Genomic DNA, 13,230 nt, shown 5'->3' with positions numbered 1-13,230 from the left:
TTCATTTCCCAGTCTTTCCATGTCTACCTCCACCCTTATAGCTCCTCCAAATTAAAAAACAAATCATTCCTCTATTTTTTCCACTTCTCCACATATTCATTTGTCTTAGTGGCCTTGGGATCTGCAGTGTGTCATGCAGTAGACCCTTTTGCCCAAACAGCTTTACTTGCAAAGGTTCATCACAATGAATCATTGGTCTGGTTCCAGTCCTCTGGCCTCTGGTTCACCATCAATACTGGAGCCTCACTAAGATTCTTCTTGGATAGCCTACTGTTACTCTAAATAAATCATGGAAATCCTGGGTTATGTTTCTACAGGACCAGTCCCTTTAGGTGCTCCGGCAGGTCATAGATGGAGTAGATGTTGGAATGAGCCAACTCAAAGCCTTGAATGTGGGCTTGGGTGGTCGCTGAGTTGGTCAGTCTGGGCCTCTGGGACACCCCTCCCCCACCAGTCGAGGGCCAGGGCCAGCTCTCCATTGCAGGGGCAGGCTTCGGGGCCAGTCCTCCAAGGGCCTTGGAAGGTTGGGGCCAGCTTTCTCATGCTGATGTCTTTGGGGCCAGTTCGGGGTAGGGGCAGCTCTCCCGCTGAGGCTGGCAAGGGGAAGCCTGTCAGTTTTCGAACTAAAGCAACAACAGCAAAATCTAAGTATACTTTGATTTTGTTACTTTTCTATTCAAAACCTTTACATTAATTACCTGAGGGTAAGGTTCATGCCAGTTTCTTGTCTCCTTGCAAGCTGTCCTCTCAGAAATGCTTCCTCTTCCACTCTTGTGTCTGCTCATTGCCTTTATGAAACAGGTGACTTAAACGGGATTTCTGTCTAGTCTTAAGCTCCAGTTTTTTAAGATACATCTTAGGTTTTGCATCGTATTGTTTTTGTCATGTCTAAAGCAGAGAGAATAATTCATATTTTCTGTTTTGGAGTGAGGAGCGGCTGAGGCATACATGTAAAGATATTCTTGAAACACTATAAAATGATCTATAAAAATACTTACTACTTTAAAGAATTTTAATGAACTAGTGCACCATTGCTTTTGTTTATGCTAAACTCTTTAGTAGAATAAAGAATATAATTAAAATAAATAGCTTGTGATTTTTATATAATTTTGTTATTTTTTATTTCTGTCATTTAATTTTTCAAGTAATATGTGATAGTTATAATCTAAACAATCTGTTGTTTTATTAGTGTTGGTTCCTTTGCCACTAATTATCTTGCTATTTTCTTAGCAGTATTTATGATTAATAATTAGATTATTTATAATCATTTCACATGAGAGAATAGTTTATTTCTTTCAATGAAAATTGTTTATCTCTTCCTTTAATTAAATGTTACTGTCTTTAAATTTTTTTCCTCTTTTTAAAATTTAGCATGCCAGAGAGTATTGGTGGATCTCTTGGTATCTCTGATGAGTTCAAGAACATGTTCAGAAGAGCTAACCCTTCTTTTGAGAATATTTCTGGAAAAATCTCCTTGTACAGTAAATATGCTATACTTTTTACATTTTCACTAATTCTTTAATAGAATGTATTTTTACTAATTTGTAAATTACTAAACTCTTAATATTGTAACTACTTTTTAGCCAGTTCCATGTTTTATGTTTGATAGATTCAGTTTTATTATCTATATATATCTTAACCATTTCACTTTGATTTGGACTAACCAGTAACCTTTAGTCCTCTGTCAGCTCCAACCTTTGTGCTTGGGAAATGCTGTGATTTTAATTACTAAAGAGAATTTAATCATGAATAACAACAATCATCCTAAATTTATTCTTTTTCTAAAGAATCATTATCTTCTTTTTAGTTGAATATTTTCCTTCCCATTACTGTATAGTTCAGTGGCTCCTAGCTAGGAAACTCATTTTTATAATGCAGCCTTGACTGGAAGAATCTGCAGATGAATCTAGAATGTTGGAGACTGCCCTCTGTGAAGCAGGGTGAACAGAGCCCTGTCCACTTCACTGCCTGCCTCCTCATCCACTGTAGTCTCAAGGCCACATGGAAGCTCTGTTGGCCACCAGTGCGGGCCATTGAGGGCTGGCTGTATGTTGATGGATTATTCCTAGAGCTTGCCTTGAGCACACTTCCCCTCGTCATGGTCAACATTAGATATTACTTTATGCATGAGTAAGGCATTGCACTAGGCTAATCTTTTATACCTTTTAATTTAGCTGTTTCATCTTTGCTCTTTTAATTAAATGTACATTTCAACATTCTACCTCTTACCTTTTTTTTTTTTATTCCATTTAAACCAAAAAACCTTAAAACTTTACTTTAGTTCCCCAAAAACAAATGATAGAAATTTTCCTTGGCTGGGGAAAAAAAAAAGTGAAATAACTTGGATAGTAACTGAGCATTCAGCTTTATGTAGTTGGTCTTTTAGGAATCTGAGAATGTGTGAGGTTGTATCCTTCACTTAAAAATATTAGAGCTATGGGACTAGAAAGATGTCTCAGCAACTGGAGTGCTTGCTGCTCAGTCATGAGGCCAGAGTTCAGACACTGGCACCCACTTCAGGCAGCTCCAACGGATCTGATCCCATTTTCTGGATTCTTCAGGCACCTGCTCAGACAGGCAGGCATGTTCACATGCGCATGCACGCACACATAGTAATAAATCTTAAAAATAATTTTGAAATACCATAAGAAAGTAGTAACCCTGTTTTATAGAAATAATTCCTGATACTGTATTTCATTTATAATACTTAAAAGCTACTCATAAATATTAGATTTGTTCTATAAAATACCAAAATTTAAACCAAATTTATCAAGAGATTATATAATAATTAAATCTCTATATTCTTATCTTAAATAAACTTTAGAATTTCGAAGATATGATAAATATGCTATTTAAATTAAAAGATTACTAATACAGTTATGTTTGTATTTTTACTTATAACCTGAATTTTGAGATTATTAGAGATCTGGTTACAAGATTGTAAACTTTTACTTGCTTTTTTTTTTTCTCTCTAGGAAATTCTTCTCCTTGGTATTCGGAAAATTGTTGAAAGTGATTTTACGATGAGCCCTTCACAGTATCTAACCTTCCCTTTGCTACATACACCTAGTTTAAGCAATGGTGTCTCACCACAAAAGTCTCCTGGGATTCTTAACAGTAAAGCCTTAGGCTTATTGAGAAGAGCACGGCTTTCCCGAGGCAAGAAAGAGTCTGACAGAGAGAGTTTTCCCTCTCGGCTGCTGTCCTCTTGGCACATAGCCCCAATCCACCTACCATTGCTGGGGCAGAACTGCTGGCCACACCTGTCAGAAGGATTTAGTGTTTCTCTGTGGTTTAATGTGGAGTATGTCCATGAATCGGAGAGTGCTGCAGAAAGAGGAAAGAAGGTAAAGAAAAGAAACAAACCATCAGTTCTACAAGACAGCAGTTTTGAAGGATCAGGTATGATGGCAGGGGTCTGATCTGTACACTAAAACTCTTCAAATAGCCATTAGATATAGGGATACCCTGTCTCTACAACTGCTGCTGAAGTTATCAGTCCCATTGTTATCATAGTGTGGACCCTGAGATTCTAGAAAAGGAATAAATAAAACCCTATAGCCACTTTTATTTCAAGTTCTTCTCATTCCGTGTCTTACCTCAGTGGCCCCTTCCTAGTAATTATTCCTGAACATTTATATGCAAGAGTTCTTCTCCAGATTTAGGACAGAGTTCATCAATAATTGAAAAATTACTGTTCTACTATTTTGAAACTACATCTTGTTTTTGTTCTTTCTTAGGCATGCAACAGTTTCTTAGGGTATACGGCAGGTAGAGAGAATAGTCTTAGAAACTAGTTGTGTGTTTTTTTTTTTAATCTGTTGAAAATGATGGCTGATATTTATATAATCTAATGTTCCCTTTCTTTAAAATCTGAGCCTTTGGACATGCACTGTGTATTTTGGTACTTCTTAGCTTAGTTTAACATAAAGTCACATGATAATAACAAATAGCTCATCATACATACTCAGGTAGTTCAAGATTTAAGTGGTAAGATGGCATTGGGAAGAATAACCAGCTCGAACCCAAAGCCTACAAACATTTCCATTAGCTGGAGACAGGGTTTCAGCATCACTTAGCACTCTTATTCAAAGGTTGCCCACCATTCTAAATACTGACCATTCAAACTCTACAACTTTTTAAAAAAGAGTTTAATAAGATTATTATATCAGAGATCATACCTTTCTAACAAGGACCAAGTAAATTTTGGTAGTGCAAGGCATGTCTTGATGGTGTGCTGCCTAGATCAGGGTCAGACATACTATTGTTGGGGACCAGCCTCGACAAAAATACCATTTGCCAGGGTAGGGGCATGAAGACTTAGAAATATTAGTAAAGAATATGAAGACACATGTGAAAATAATAAAACAGAAAAGCATACAATAGTACTGGGAGGAAGTTCCAGTGAATACTGAAATCGCCCATGTTTAATTTCCAATTGCTTAAAATACCCTAACCCCAAGAGGTAGGAGTAAGATAAAAACTGTTTTAATATGATACAAGGAAATAAACAGACCAGTTGAAGGTTGTGGGGTACATTCATAGTTATATATTTTGTTGTTAGGACAAAACAAGTCACACTCACACCCTAGACCAAACATTCTCTAGGCAAACCACTCCTTGGGTGAAATCCAATGTTACCTCTTTAAAGAAACTAGAACTTTAGTTGATCCTTAAAATTTTGTTTGAGGTAGAAATATATCTCTTCTCTATTCCTGAAATACAAGGTCTGGCTGTTAGCCACACCTGCTGACAATAATCTTGAGGAGAGCAGAATTCTCTGAGCTGAATCTAGTTGGGACCTTGGTTTGAGGTAGAAATGCAATAACCTTGAAGGAACAGAGGTAAATTCCAACTCTCTGATGTTTGGTCAAGGTGGAACTAGGCTCACATTTTTGGACCTCCACATATTATAGTGGTCCAAACCAAAAAAGCAGAAGCTTGGAGCAGAGTGTAGCTAATTACAGTCCTTCAGCAGCCCTACCAATAATTGACCTCAGTGATCATGCATTTTAAATCATTTAATAATTTTTAAAACATTGTTTTTTACCCGCTGTGTTCTCTTGACCTTAACATTTAACCTTTAGAAATATTGTTTGAAACAGGTTCAGACATTTGGGGTAGCTAACCTGTTACAAAGAAACCAGCATGAATTGTATTCTTTTAAATTCACTTTCCACACAGTTTTTAAGAACTATTTGATGGATGATTCTAATATTTTTTCTCACAGAAGGTGATAGACCAGAAGGTACAGAATCCATCAATCCTGGTGACAGACTCATAGAAGATGGCTGTATTCATTTGATTTCATTGGGATCCAAAGCATTGATGATGCAAGTGTGGGCTGATCCCCACAGTGGCACTTTTATCTTTCGGTATTGACTATCCTCAATTCTTAATAAATAGGTTATGTATTTAAATAATCTATGTAAAAAATTATTGAATAATATTTATATGAACAATCTTATTAAGTATCTTTAGAAAAAAAGAAAAATTAGAAGAGCGATTATCATACAGCACATAGATTCTATCTGCCAACAGACAGAGACCCAAACATGGCAAATCAAGTGCTTATGGCATCCAGTAGAGTGACTGGAGCAGTCCAGTTGGCAATAGCAGCGTTATCAAACCAGGTGCCCAAGCATCCCGCAGAAATGACTGCAGAGGTCATGTTGAAAACAGTCTTGCTGGCAATCCTGGTTGAGAGGTTTGCCTGCAGATAGAGGATTCTCTTTGTAAATGAACTTCCAGCTTCCTGTACTACTATAACCATTTTTATGCCATGCAGTAAGGATAGTAACTTCTGTTGGAAAGTGTTTCTCCATTTAGCTGTTCTCGAGGGCACATTGTTTTCACTTGAACAGTTCATTCTCCTTTTGCCCTTAAGTGCACAATGTTTTTATTCTTGTGCTGTTTTCTTGTTCTCCTTTTACCCTATCACAGGAGTAGGGGGCCATCCTGTCCCTGGACAAGATGACATTTTGAGACAAACATACTTGGGTTTGAAATGGGGTGTGGTGTCTATCCTGCTTCCAGAGCCAGCTTCTCAGTCAGCTCAAACAGCACAGGGCAATTTACCAGTTTAGCATATCTTTCTAAGAGTAAACATTAAAGCCAGTATGTTATTTAGATTTTGTTTTATAGATATTATAAATGTTACCAGGTTTTTCCACATACAATTCTATTTATTCTTTTAGTAATCCTGCAGAATGAGTTAGCAACCAATATATTCTGGTATTTAGACATTTATTACAGTATATATTAATTTCTTTGTTAATCAATTATTAAATTATAATTTCTAAAATAGACAATATGCATGTAAAGATAAAATGATTTTACAAACTGATTTCTAGAAATAATCGCCCAAGTTATTAACATCAGCCAATGAGTCTAATCCATTTTAGTTCATAAACTGAGGAAGCAGATATGATGTAAAACAAAGACCTACTGACTTTCTCACTTTATTATAAAATAGAAGTGTTCTTTTAAGCTCACACATTGAAAATTACAGTTGCAGTGTATATCTTAACTATTAAGATCAGAATTTTCATGTTTTGACCTGTGATTTTTTTCCCTACAGTATGTGCATAGATTCAAATGATGACATGAAAGCTGTTTCTCTAGCACAAGTTGAATCACAGGAGAACATTTTCTTTCCAAGCAAATGGCAGCACTTGGTACTTACCTATCTTCAGCATCCTCAAGGGAAAAAGAATATCCATGGGGAAATCTCCATATGGGTCTCTGGACAGAGGTATTAAACATTCTCAGAAAATATTCTTCTCAGTTATACAATTTTAGCTTTAGTGTTCATTCCTGAAACATTGCAGACTAGGTAAAATTTAATATGTACTAAAAGAAATTTATATCAAAATTGGATTTTTTCTGTTTATTACTTTAAAACATAATAAATCTTCTATGAAAGAAGATTTACTATGGTATATTTCCATAACAAATCCCATGTTGAAAGTTGTCTATGAATTCTGCTCTTGAGGATTCAGCCAGCATCAGACTGGAAATATTTGAGAATTACATCTATGATGAGCATGTGCAGTATTGCCTTCTGGTTATTTTTTAAGCAATAAAATATAGCAACTATTTATAAGGCATTTATTTTAGGTGTTGTAAGTAACTTAAAGATAGCTTAATATATATAAGAAATTATATGTAGGTTATATACAAATATGGCATTGCCTATAAGGGATTTGAGCATTTTCAACTTTGGTATCTGTGGGATGCCTGGGACCAACCTCTGGTGAATATCATGGATTACTGTATTTAGGTATGAGGAGCAAGCCCAAAACCTGGGCCTTAGATATTTATGAACAATATATACTAGGTAAGTAATTATAGGGTATTTAGCATTCTCCCTCAAACCCACATATTACAAGGATGCATACATAAGGAATTCTTTAAATTAATTGAATAAGAAGGCTTATACCTAAATTAAATTGGGATTGAAGGAAATTAAAATGACTAGAAAAGAATATAGAGCATTCTATCTGGTAATAGACTTAGATAGGTCCTAGAACTATGTAAGATAATAGATTTGGATACAATACTGCATGACTTTTACCACACAGACTTCACAGCCAAGTAATAAACATTTTGTAGATGATCTTAATGTAAAAATTAACCCTGAATGAACTATGTCCTGGTTTGCTTTCTCTCTCAGGGAGAAAAGGATTTATTTGGAACAGATAACAGTCCATCATTAAGGAAAGTCAGGGCAGGAGTGCAAGGCAAAAACCCAGAGGCAGAAACTGAAGTAGAGAACACAGAGGAATGCTGTTTACTCCCATGCTAGCCTCTGGCTTGCTCAGTTACCTTTCATAATAGCAGAGGAACTACCTGCCACATCCCACAGTGTAGGTCCTCCATCAATCAACTACCAAGAAATGTCCCACATACATGATAGAGGCAATTCCTCAATTGAGATTCCTCCTTCCTGGGTGACTATGCCAAGCTGACAAAACTAACAAACATAAATTATAAGGTGCCTTGGATTTGAAAGAATTAAGCGAAGTAGCATGTAGAAAGATGCAGAATTTAAAACTAGTTTATCATGGGAGAGCATTGAAGTGACAGAAAGAGTCTCAGTTGAATCGTGAGAAAGAAAAGTGGGTAGACAAGGTAGAAAAGCTTGGCAGGTGTGAGTGCCAAGCTGATAAATATAGTTTTTTTTTTTTATAGAAGTCTGTTACGTGTTATATGCTTGTTATATTGCAGGCCTTTTGCTAGGAGCTTTATCTACATTATCTCCTTATCTTCTCAAAAATTATTCAAAATAGATTAGATCATAGAAGTCACATATATTCTTAGTACAAATCAAGGTGTTTATCAAGGTATTACTGCGTGTCAGGCTTGGCACTGCTGTAGGAGGCTGCAAGCACTGGTTATTCAGAGCCATCAACTTTCAATCACTGAGGTGGACAGGGAAGAAGGACTTAGTAAATGGCTTTGGGATAATCCATCGTATCTACTACAGGAAGTTAAACCCAAGTTCAGTATTGTTGGCTCATTGAAGAAAATACATAAAAACACATAACTGAAGCTGATATCCATCTTCCAAATAGTATTCACACCTGTCTAACCCTGAATGGCAGCTATAACCAATTAGTAAATATCTTTTCAGAAACCCAATGTTTTGGGTTGGAGATGGGCCCCTTACTTCTTAGACACCCTCCTCATTTCTTGATCTAGTAACAAGTGCCACTCATTGTACTAAGTCTTTGCACTGTACCTCATTTTGTCCTCCCCACTACACTAGGAGGTTAGTATATTATTGACTCTATTTGACATGCTCAGATGAGACCAGAGCTGTGCTACATGGAAGGAGTATAGGTAAAACTTGAACCAAGGCTCTGAGCCTAGATGGGGGTCATGCTGTAAACCCTGTACTGTGTTCCTCCTCCAGCTCTTTTTTACCTTGGGATATCTGGTAAGTATGGAGACCATACATTAGTTACCAGGCACTTTTGGAGTCAAAGATAAGATTGTCATGAATAGTTCCGAAGTTTGTGAGTAGTCTTTTGAGTCACGCATTGCCCTCTCTTTCCTTTACCACATACTAATTGTACTTTGCTTTGAAGAAATTTCCTTTCCAGTTGGTAGAAATTAATTTAATTGTTAACAGATCAATGAACAAGTGACAGATCAATAATACAATTTTTTTTATTTAAATTTGGTTCTTTGTTATTTTAGAAACGACATAGTTTAATGTCTACAAAGAATGCATTTCAAGAGGCCATTTTAATAATACGTAACAAACCAAACATCGTGACTCACACCTGTAATTCCAGCACTATAGAAGTTGAGGCAGGGGGGCTGGAGAGATGGCTCAGAGGTTAAGAGCATTGTCTGTTCTTCCAAAGGTCCTGAGTTCAATTCCCAGCAACCACATGGTGGCTCACAACCATCTGTAATGAGGTCTGGTGCCCTCTTCCGGCCAGCAGGCATACACACAGAATATTGTATGCATAATAAATAAATAAATATTTAAAAAAAAAAAAAAAAAAGAAGTTGAGGCAGGAGGGTTACTTGTGAGTTCAAGGCCAGCCTAGGCTACATAGTGAGTTCCTGGCTAGCTTAGACTACAGAGGGAGACTACCTTAGGGAAATGAACAAAGATTAAAAAAAAAAACCACATAATGACAGTGGAAAATAACTTTTTAGCATCAAAGACACACAAATGCAGTAGAACTATATGGCACAGATACACTTCATATTTACTGTGTTTATTTTATGTTCATCTTGTAGTAGGTTTCCTTGCACACCTAAGAAAAGTAAATCATAATGTCACTAGGTGGCAGTAGTGTTTTAATTATTGGCCCATTTATTGACCCACAAATGAGACAGTCATAGATTGTCTCATTTCTTTTCTTTATTACTATATATTAATTATACATTATTTAATTGTTTATATTAATTGTACATGTTAATAATTTCTAATTTATTACAAATTACTTATGTATACCTATACTAATAATTGCTTTAATTAATTTTATGTACATATTTTCCTATTTGGGCTGGTGAGCTGATTCGGCAGGATAAGGTACTTGCCACCAAGCCTAACAACCTGAGTTTGATTCCTGAACCTCAATTGAAAGAATCAACTCTTAGAAATATCTCTGTGCACCTTAGTGTGCATATGCACACACATACACACACATATATACACATTCATAAATATAATTTTAAAAATTAAAAGATATTACTATTAATATAGTTGCATTTATTTACTAAATATGGATCAGATACTAAGGTTTTAAACTAAATGTATAAAAAGTTTAATTTCTGAAGGTAAGTTAGCGGTGTAGGCTAAGCCTCTGTTTTCCAGATTTTAGGTTTTGCCTTAACATGGCACCCTCATTACCTTACTTTGGAGTTTAGAGATTTCCTGAAATACAGGTGGACTTGCACTTGGCCGTTTCTCCAGGCAATGAAGTCCTCTCAGTCTTTGTGTTTCTGTGAGAAAGCCTTACTTTTACCTTTTCTGGCTATTTTTGGTAAGAATTCCTGACAAACATTTAAAGCAAAAGAGGAGACCAAACAAAATTTCTGTAATCCTTAGCATTAGAAATCAAATACAAAATTGTTGGCATTTCAGAGGTTAGATACAGTGATTCCAACACCTCATGGAGGATATGAAATCTTAGGAATTACTGCCATGACAAGAGAGTTTTTGACAAATTAGGGGAAGATTATTACTTTGTTTTTGTGAATAGTAAGGCACACGTGTAGGCATCATGCAACAAAGGCAGTTGATAGCAAATGTGTGTTTTCTTTCTCTGGCCAACATGTAGGATCCCTAGGCACTGCCTGCAGTCTGTGGACCACCAGCACCTCTGACCAAGAGACAGAAGGCTACCCTACCCTCTTTTCCCTCCCATTGCTAGGAATACATTTCAGGACCTAGAAAAGTTCAGAAATGTCTCCTCATTAAGCATTCATGGCATTTCTAAAAATCATTAACTTAATTTTTTTTAATGTAGGAAGACTGATGTCATCTTGGATTTTGTGCTTCCAAGAAAAACAAGCTTATCATCAGACAGCAATAAAACATTTTGTATGATTGGTCATTGCTTAACATCCCAAGATGAATTTCTGCAATTAGCTGGAAAATGGGACCTTGGAAACTTGCTCCTCTTCAATGGTATATTTTCCCATGAAATATTTCCAAACTTTTCTTTAAATTATCATGTGCTACATAAATTAACCCTACAGCAATCCTGTTCTTTCCTCATTGTCTAATGTTTAATAAGTACTGTATTTCCAAAATTCTGAGATTCACTTTCAGGATATTTTTATTTTATAGCTGAACATTTTCTAACAATGATGTGGAGATGATGTAGCTTCTAACCTCATCTCATAAATTTTTATTTTATTTTTCTATGGTGAGTAAATGATATTTTATTAATTCTTTGAGGGTTTCATACATGATTTTTTTTTTTTTTTGGTTTCTTCAAGACAGGGTTTCTCTGTAGCTTTGGAGCCTGTCCTGGGACTCCCTTTGTAGACCAGGCTGGCCTCGAACTCACAGAGATCCGCCTACCTCTGCCTCCCGAGTGCTGGGATTACAGGCGTGCGCCACCACCGCCCGGCTCATACATGATATTTTTCGTTTAGATGTCATCTAGCTGTGTAGCCCTAAATTTGAGATTCTCCTACCGGGGTCTTCTGAGTGCTGGGATTACAGGCATACACCGCAGTACTTTTTTTGTTGTTGTTGTTTTGTTTTTGTTTTATTTTTGTAAACACAAACTACAGACACTTGTGAAGGGAGAATCTCAACTAAGGAGTTGCTTCCATACAACTAGCCTGTTTAAATCTGTTTGGCTTTGTCTTGATTGATGATTAATGTAAAAGGGTCCAGTTTACTGTAGGCTCTGCCACCCCTGGGCAGTATGCCTGGGTTGTTTAAGAAAGGTGACTGAGCAAGCCATGACAAGCAAGCCAGTAAGCAGCGTTCCTGTGTGGTCCCTTTTGCAGTTTCTGCTTCCAAGTTCCTTGATTGAGTTCCTTCCCTGACTTCCCTTAATGATAGAACATGATGATGTAGAATCATCTCATAAATTTAATCAACATTACTTTGTAGTCTTGGGAAGTGCAAAGTCATAACTAGTAAACCTAGAATGGTTGTCTCTTATTTATGACTTTTAAAGATTTACTATTTTCTGTATGAGTATTGTGCCTGCTTATGTGACTGTGTACCACATATGCTTCAGGTTCTCACAGAGATCAGAAGACAGGTATAGCTGGAGCCACGGGAGGTTGTAAACTGACATTCTTTGCAAAAGTCAGTGCTCTTAACTTCTGAGCCACCTCTCCAGCCCCTATTTCATTCATAATTTTAGTATATTCTATCCAAATAGCAAATTTATGTAAGAACACTGAAAAACATTTAAAAACTATTAAGCATGGCACATAAAAGCATCAATTCAAATATCATTTTAAAATGAAATATACCAAGAAATAGTTTTCATCAAAAAATTTCAAGTTTTTATTTAACAAGGCAAAACAAACCCAAGCTTGGTTAAATTACAGTTTACTGTCTTAAGGAACAAATAGGAATTTTACCAAAGCGTCCCAGTTTATATGCATCCATGCCTCTTGAACATAGTTGACATAGGTTAGTTTATCCTTACACTCATTTGGAAATTGATCCTTTATGAGTTTTGTAGGATATAGTGGACAACTGAAAGAATCCAGTAGACAGGCATACTCATGCTCCTACCTCATTTTCTTGCTATATATAAAAAATCCTACTTGAAGTGTTTTAAATAACTAGCTTTGTTTTTCTGCTATCCAGGAGCTAAAATTGGATCTCAAGAGGCCTTTTACCTGTATGCTTGTGGACCCAACTACACATCCATAATGCCATGTAAATATGGGAAGCCAGTGATTGACTACTCCAAATACATTAACAAAGAAATTTTAAGATGTGAACAAATCAGAGAGCTCTTTATGACCAAGAAAGATGTGGATATTGGTTTCTTAATTGTAAGTTTTAGTTTTATAAAGTTTTACATTGTAGCAGGTTTGTGTGGATATGTTCATTGACATTTAGTTTTATAAACTTATATTATAGGTTTGTGTAGGTATGTTCATTGGCATTTGTAATTAGCATTGAGTTAGATTCATAAAGTTTTCCATTTTGTTCTTTTCTTAGTATGTGGAGTTTTTTTCCTAAAAATATTGTGAAACACTTTAATCTCTTGTTAAACTTGT

The 13,230-nt window shown here is 36.0% G+C and overlaps 1 protein-coding gene across 7 annotated transcripts in view; it reads left to right on the top strand.

Annotated features, from left to right (window-relative positions):
• Positions 1–13,230, top strand: part of Lyst (lysosomal trafficking regulator) — a 162,745-nt gene that overhangs the window by 62,366 nt on the left and 87,149 nt on the right. For 6 of the 7 annotated variants that reach the window (XM_050142448.1, XM_050142446.1, XM_050142450.1 and 3 more), the window contains 6 exons: positions 1,372–1,481; positions 2,976–3,402; positions 5,231–5,375; positions 6,581–6,754; positions 10,995–11,155; positions 12,812–13,002. In XM_050142448.1, the coding sequence (XP_049998405.1) occupies positions 1,372–1,481; positions 2,976–3,402; positions 5,231–5,375; positions 6,581–6,754; positions 10,995–11,155; positions 12,812–13,002 (1,208 nt within the window). The remainder of the gene's footprint in view (positions 1–1,371; positions 1,482–2,975; positions 3,403–5,230; positions 5,376–6,580; positions 6,755–10,994; positions 11,156–12,811; positions 13,003–13,230) is intronic. The other variant, XM_050142449.1, reaches the window with a different exon arrangement.

The sequence above is a fragment of the Alexandromys fortis genome, unplaced genomic scaffold (assembly GCF_014885135.2).
Source record: "Alexandromys fortis isolate MF-2015 unplaced genomic scaffold, M_Fortis_MF-2015_v1.1 scaffold_5, whole genome shotgun sequence".
In the NCBI taxonomy this organism is placed as follows: domain Eukaryota; kingdom Metazoa; phylum Chordata; class Mammalia; order Rodentia; family Cricetidae; genus Alexandromys; species Alexandromys fortis.
Note: the sequence above shows the minus strand (reverse complement) of the source record. Positions and strands in the feature narration are given on the sequence as shown.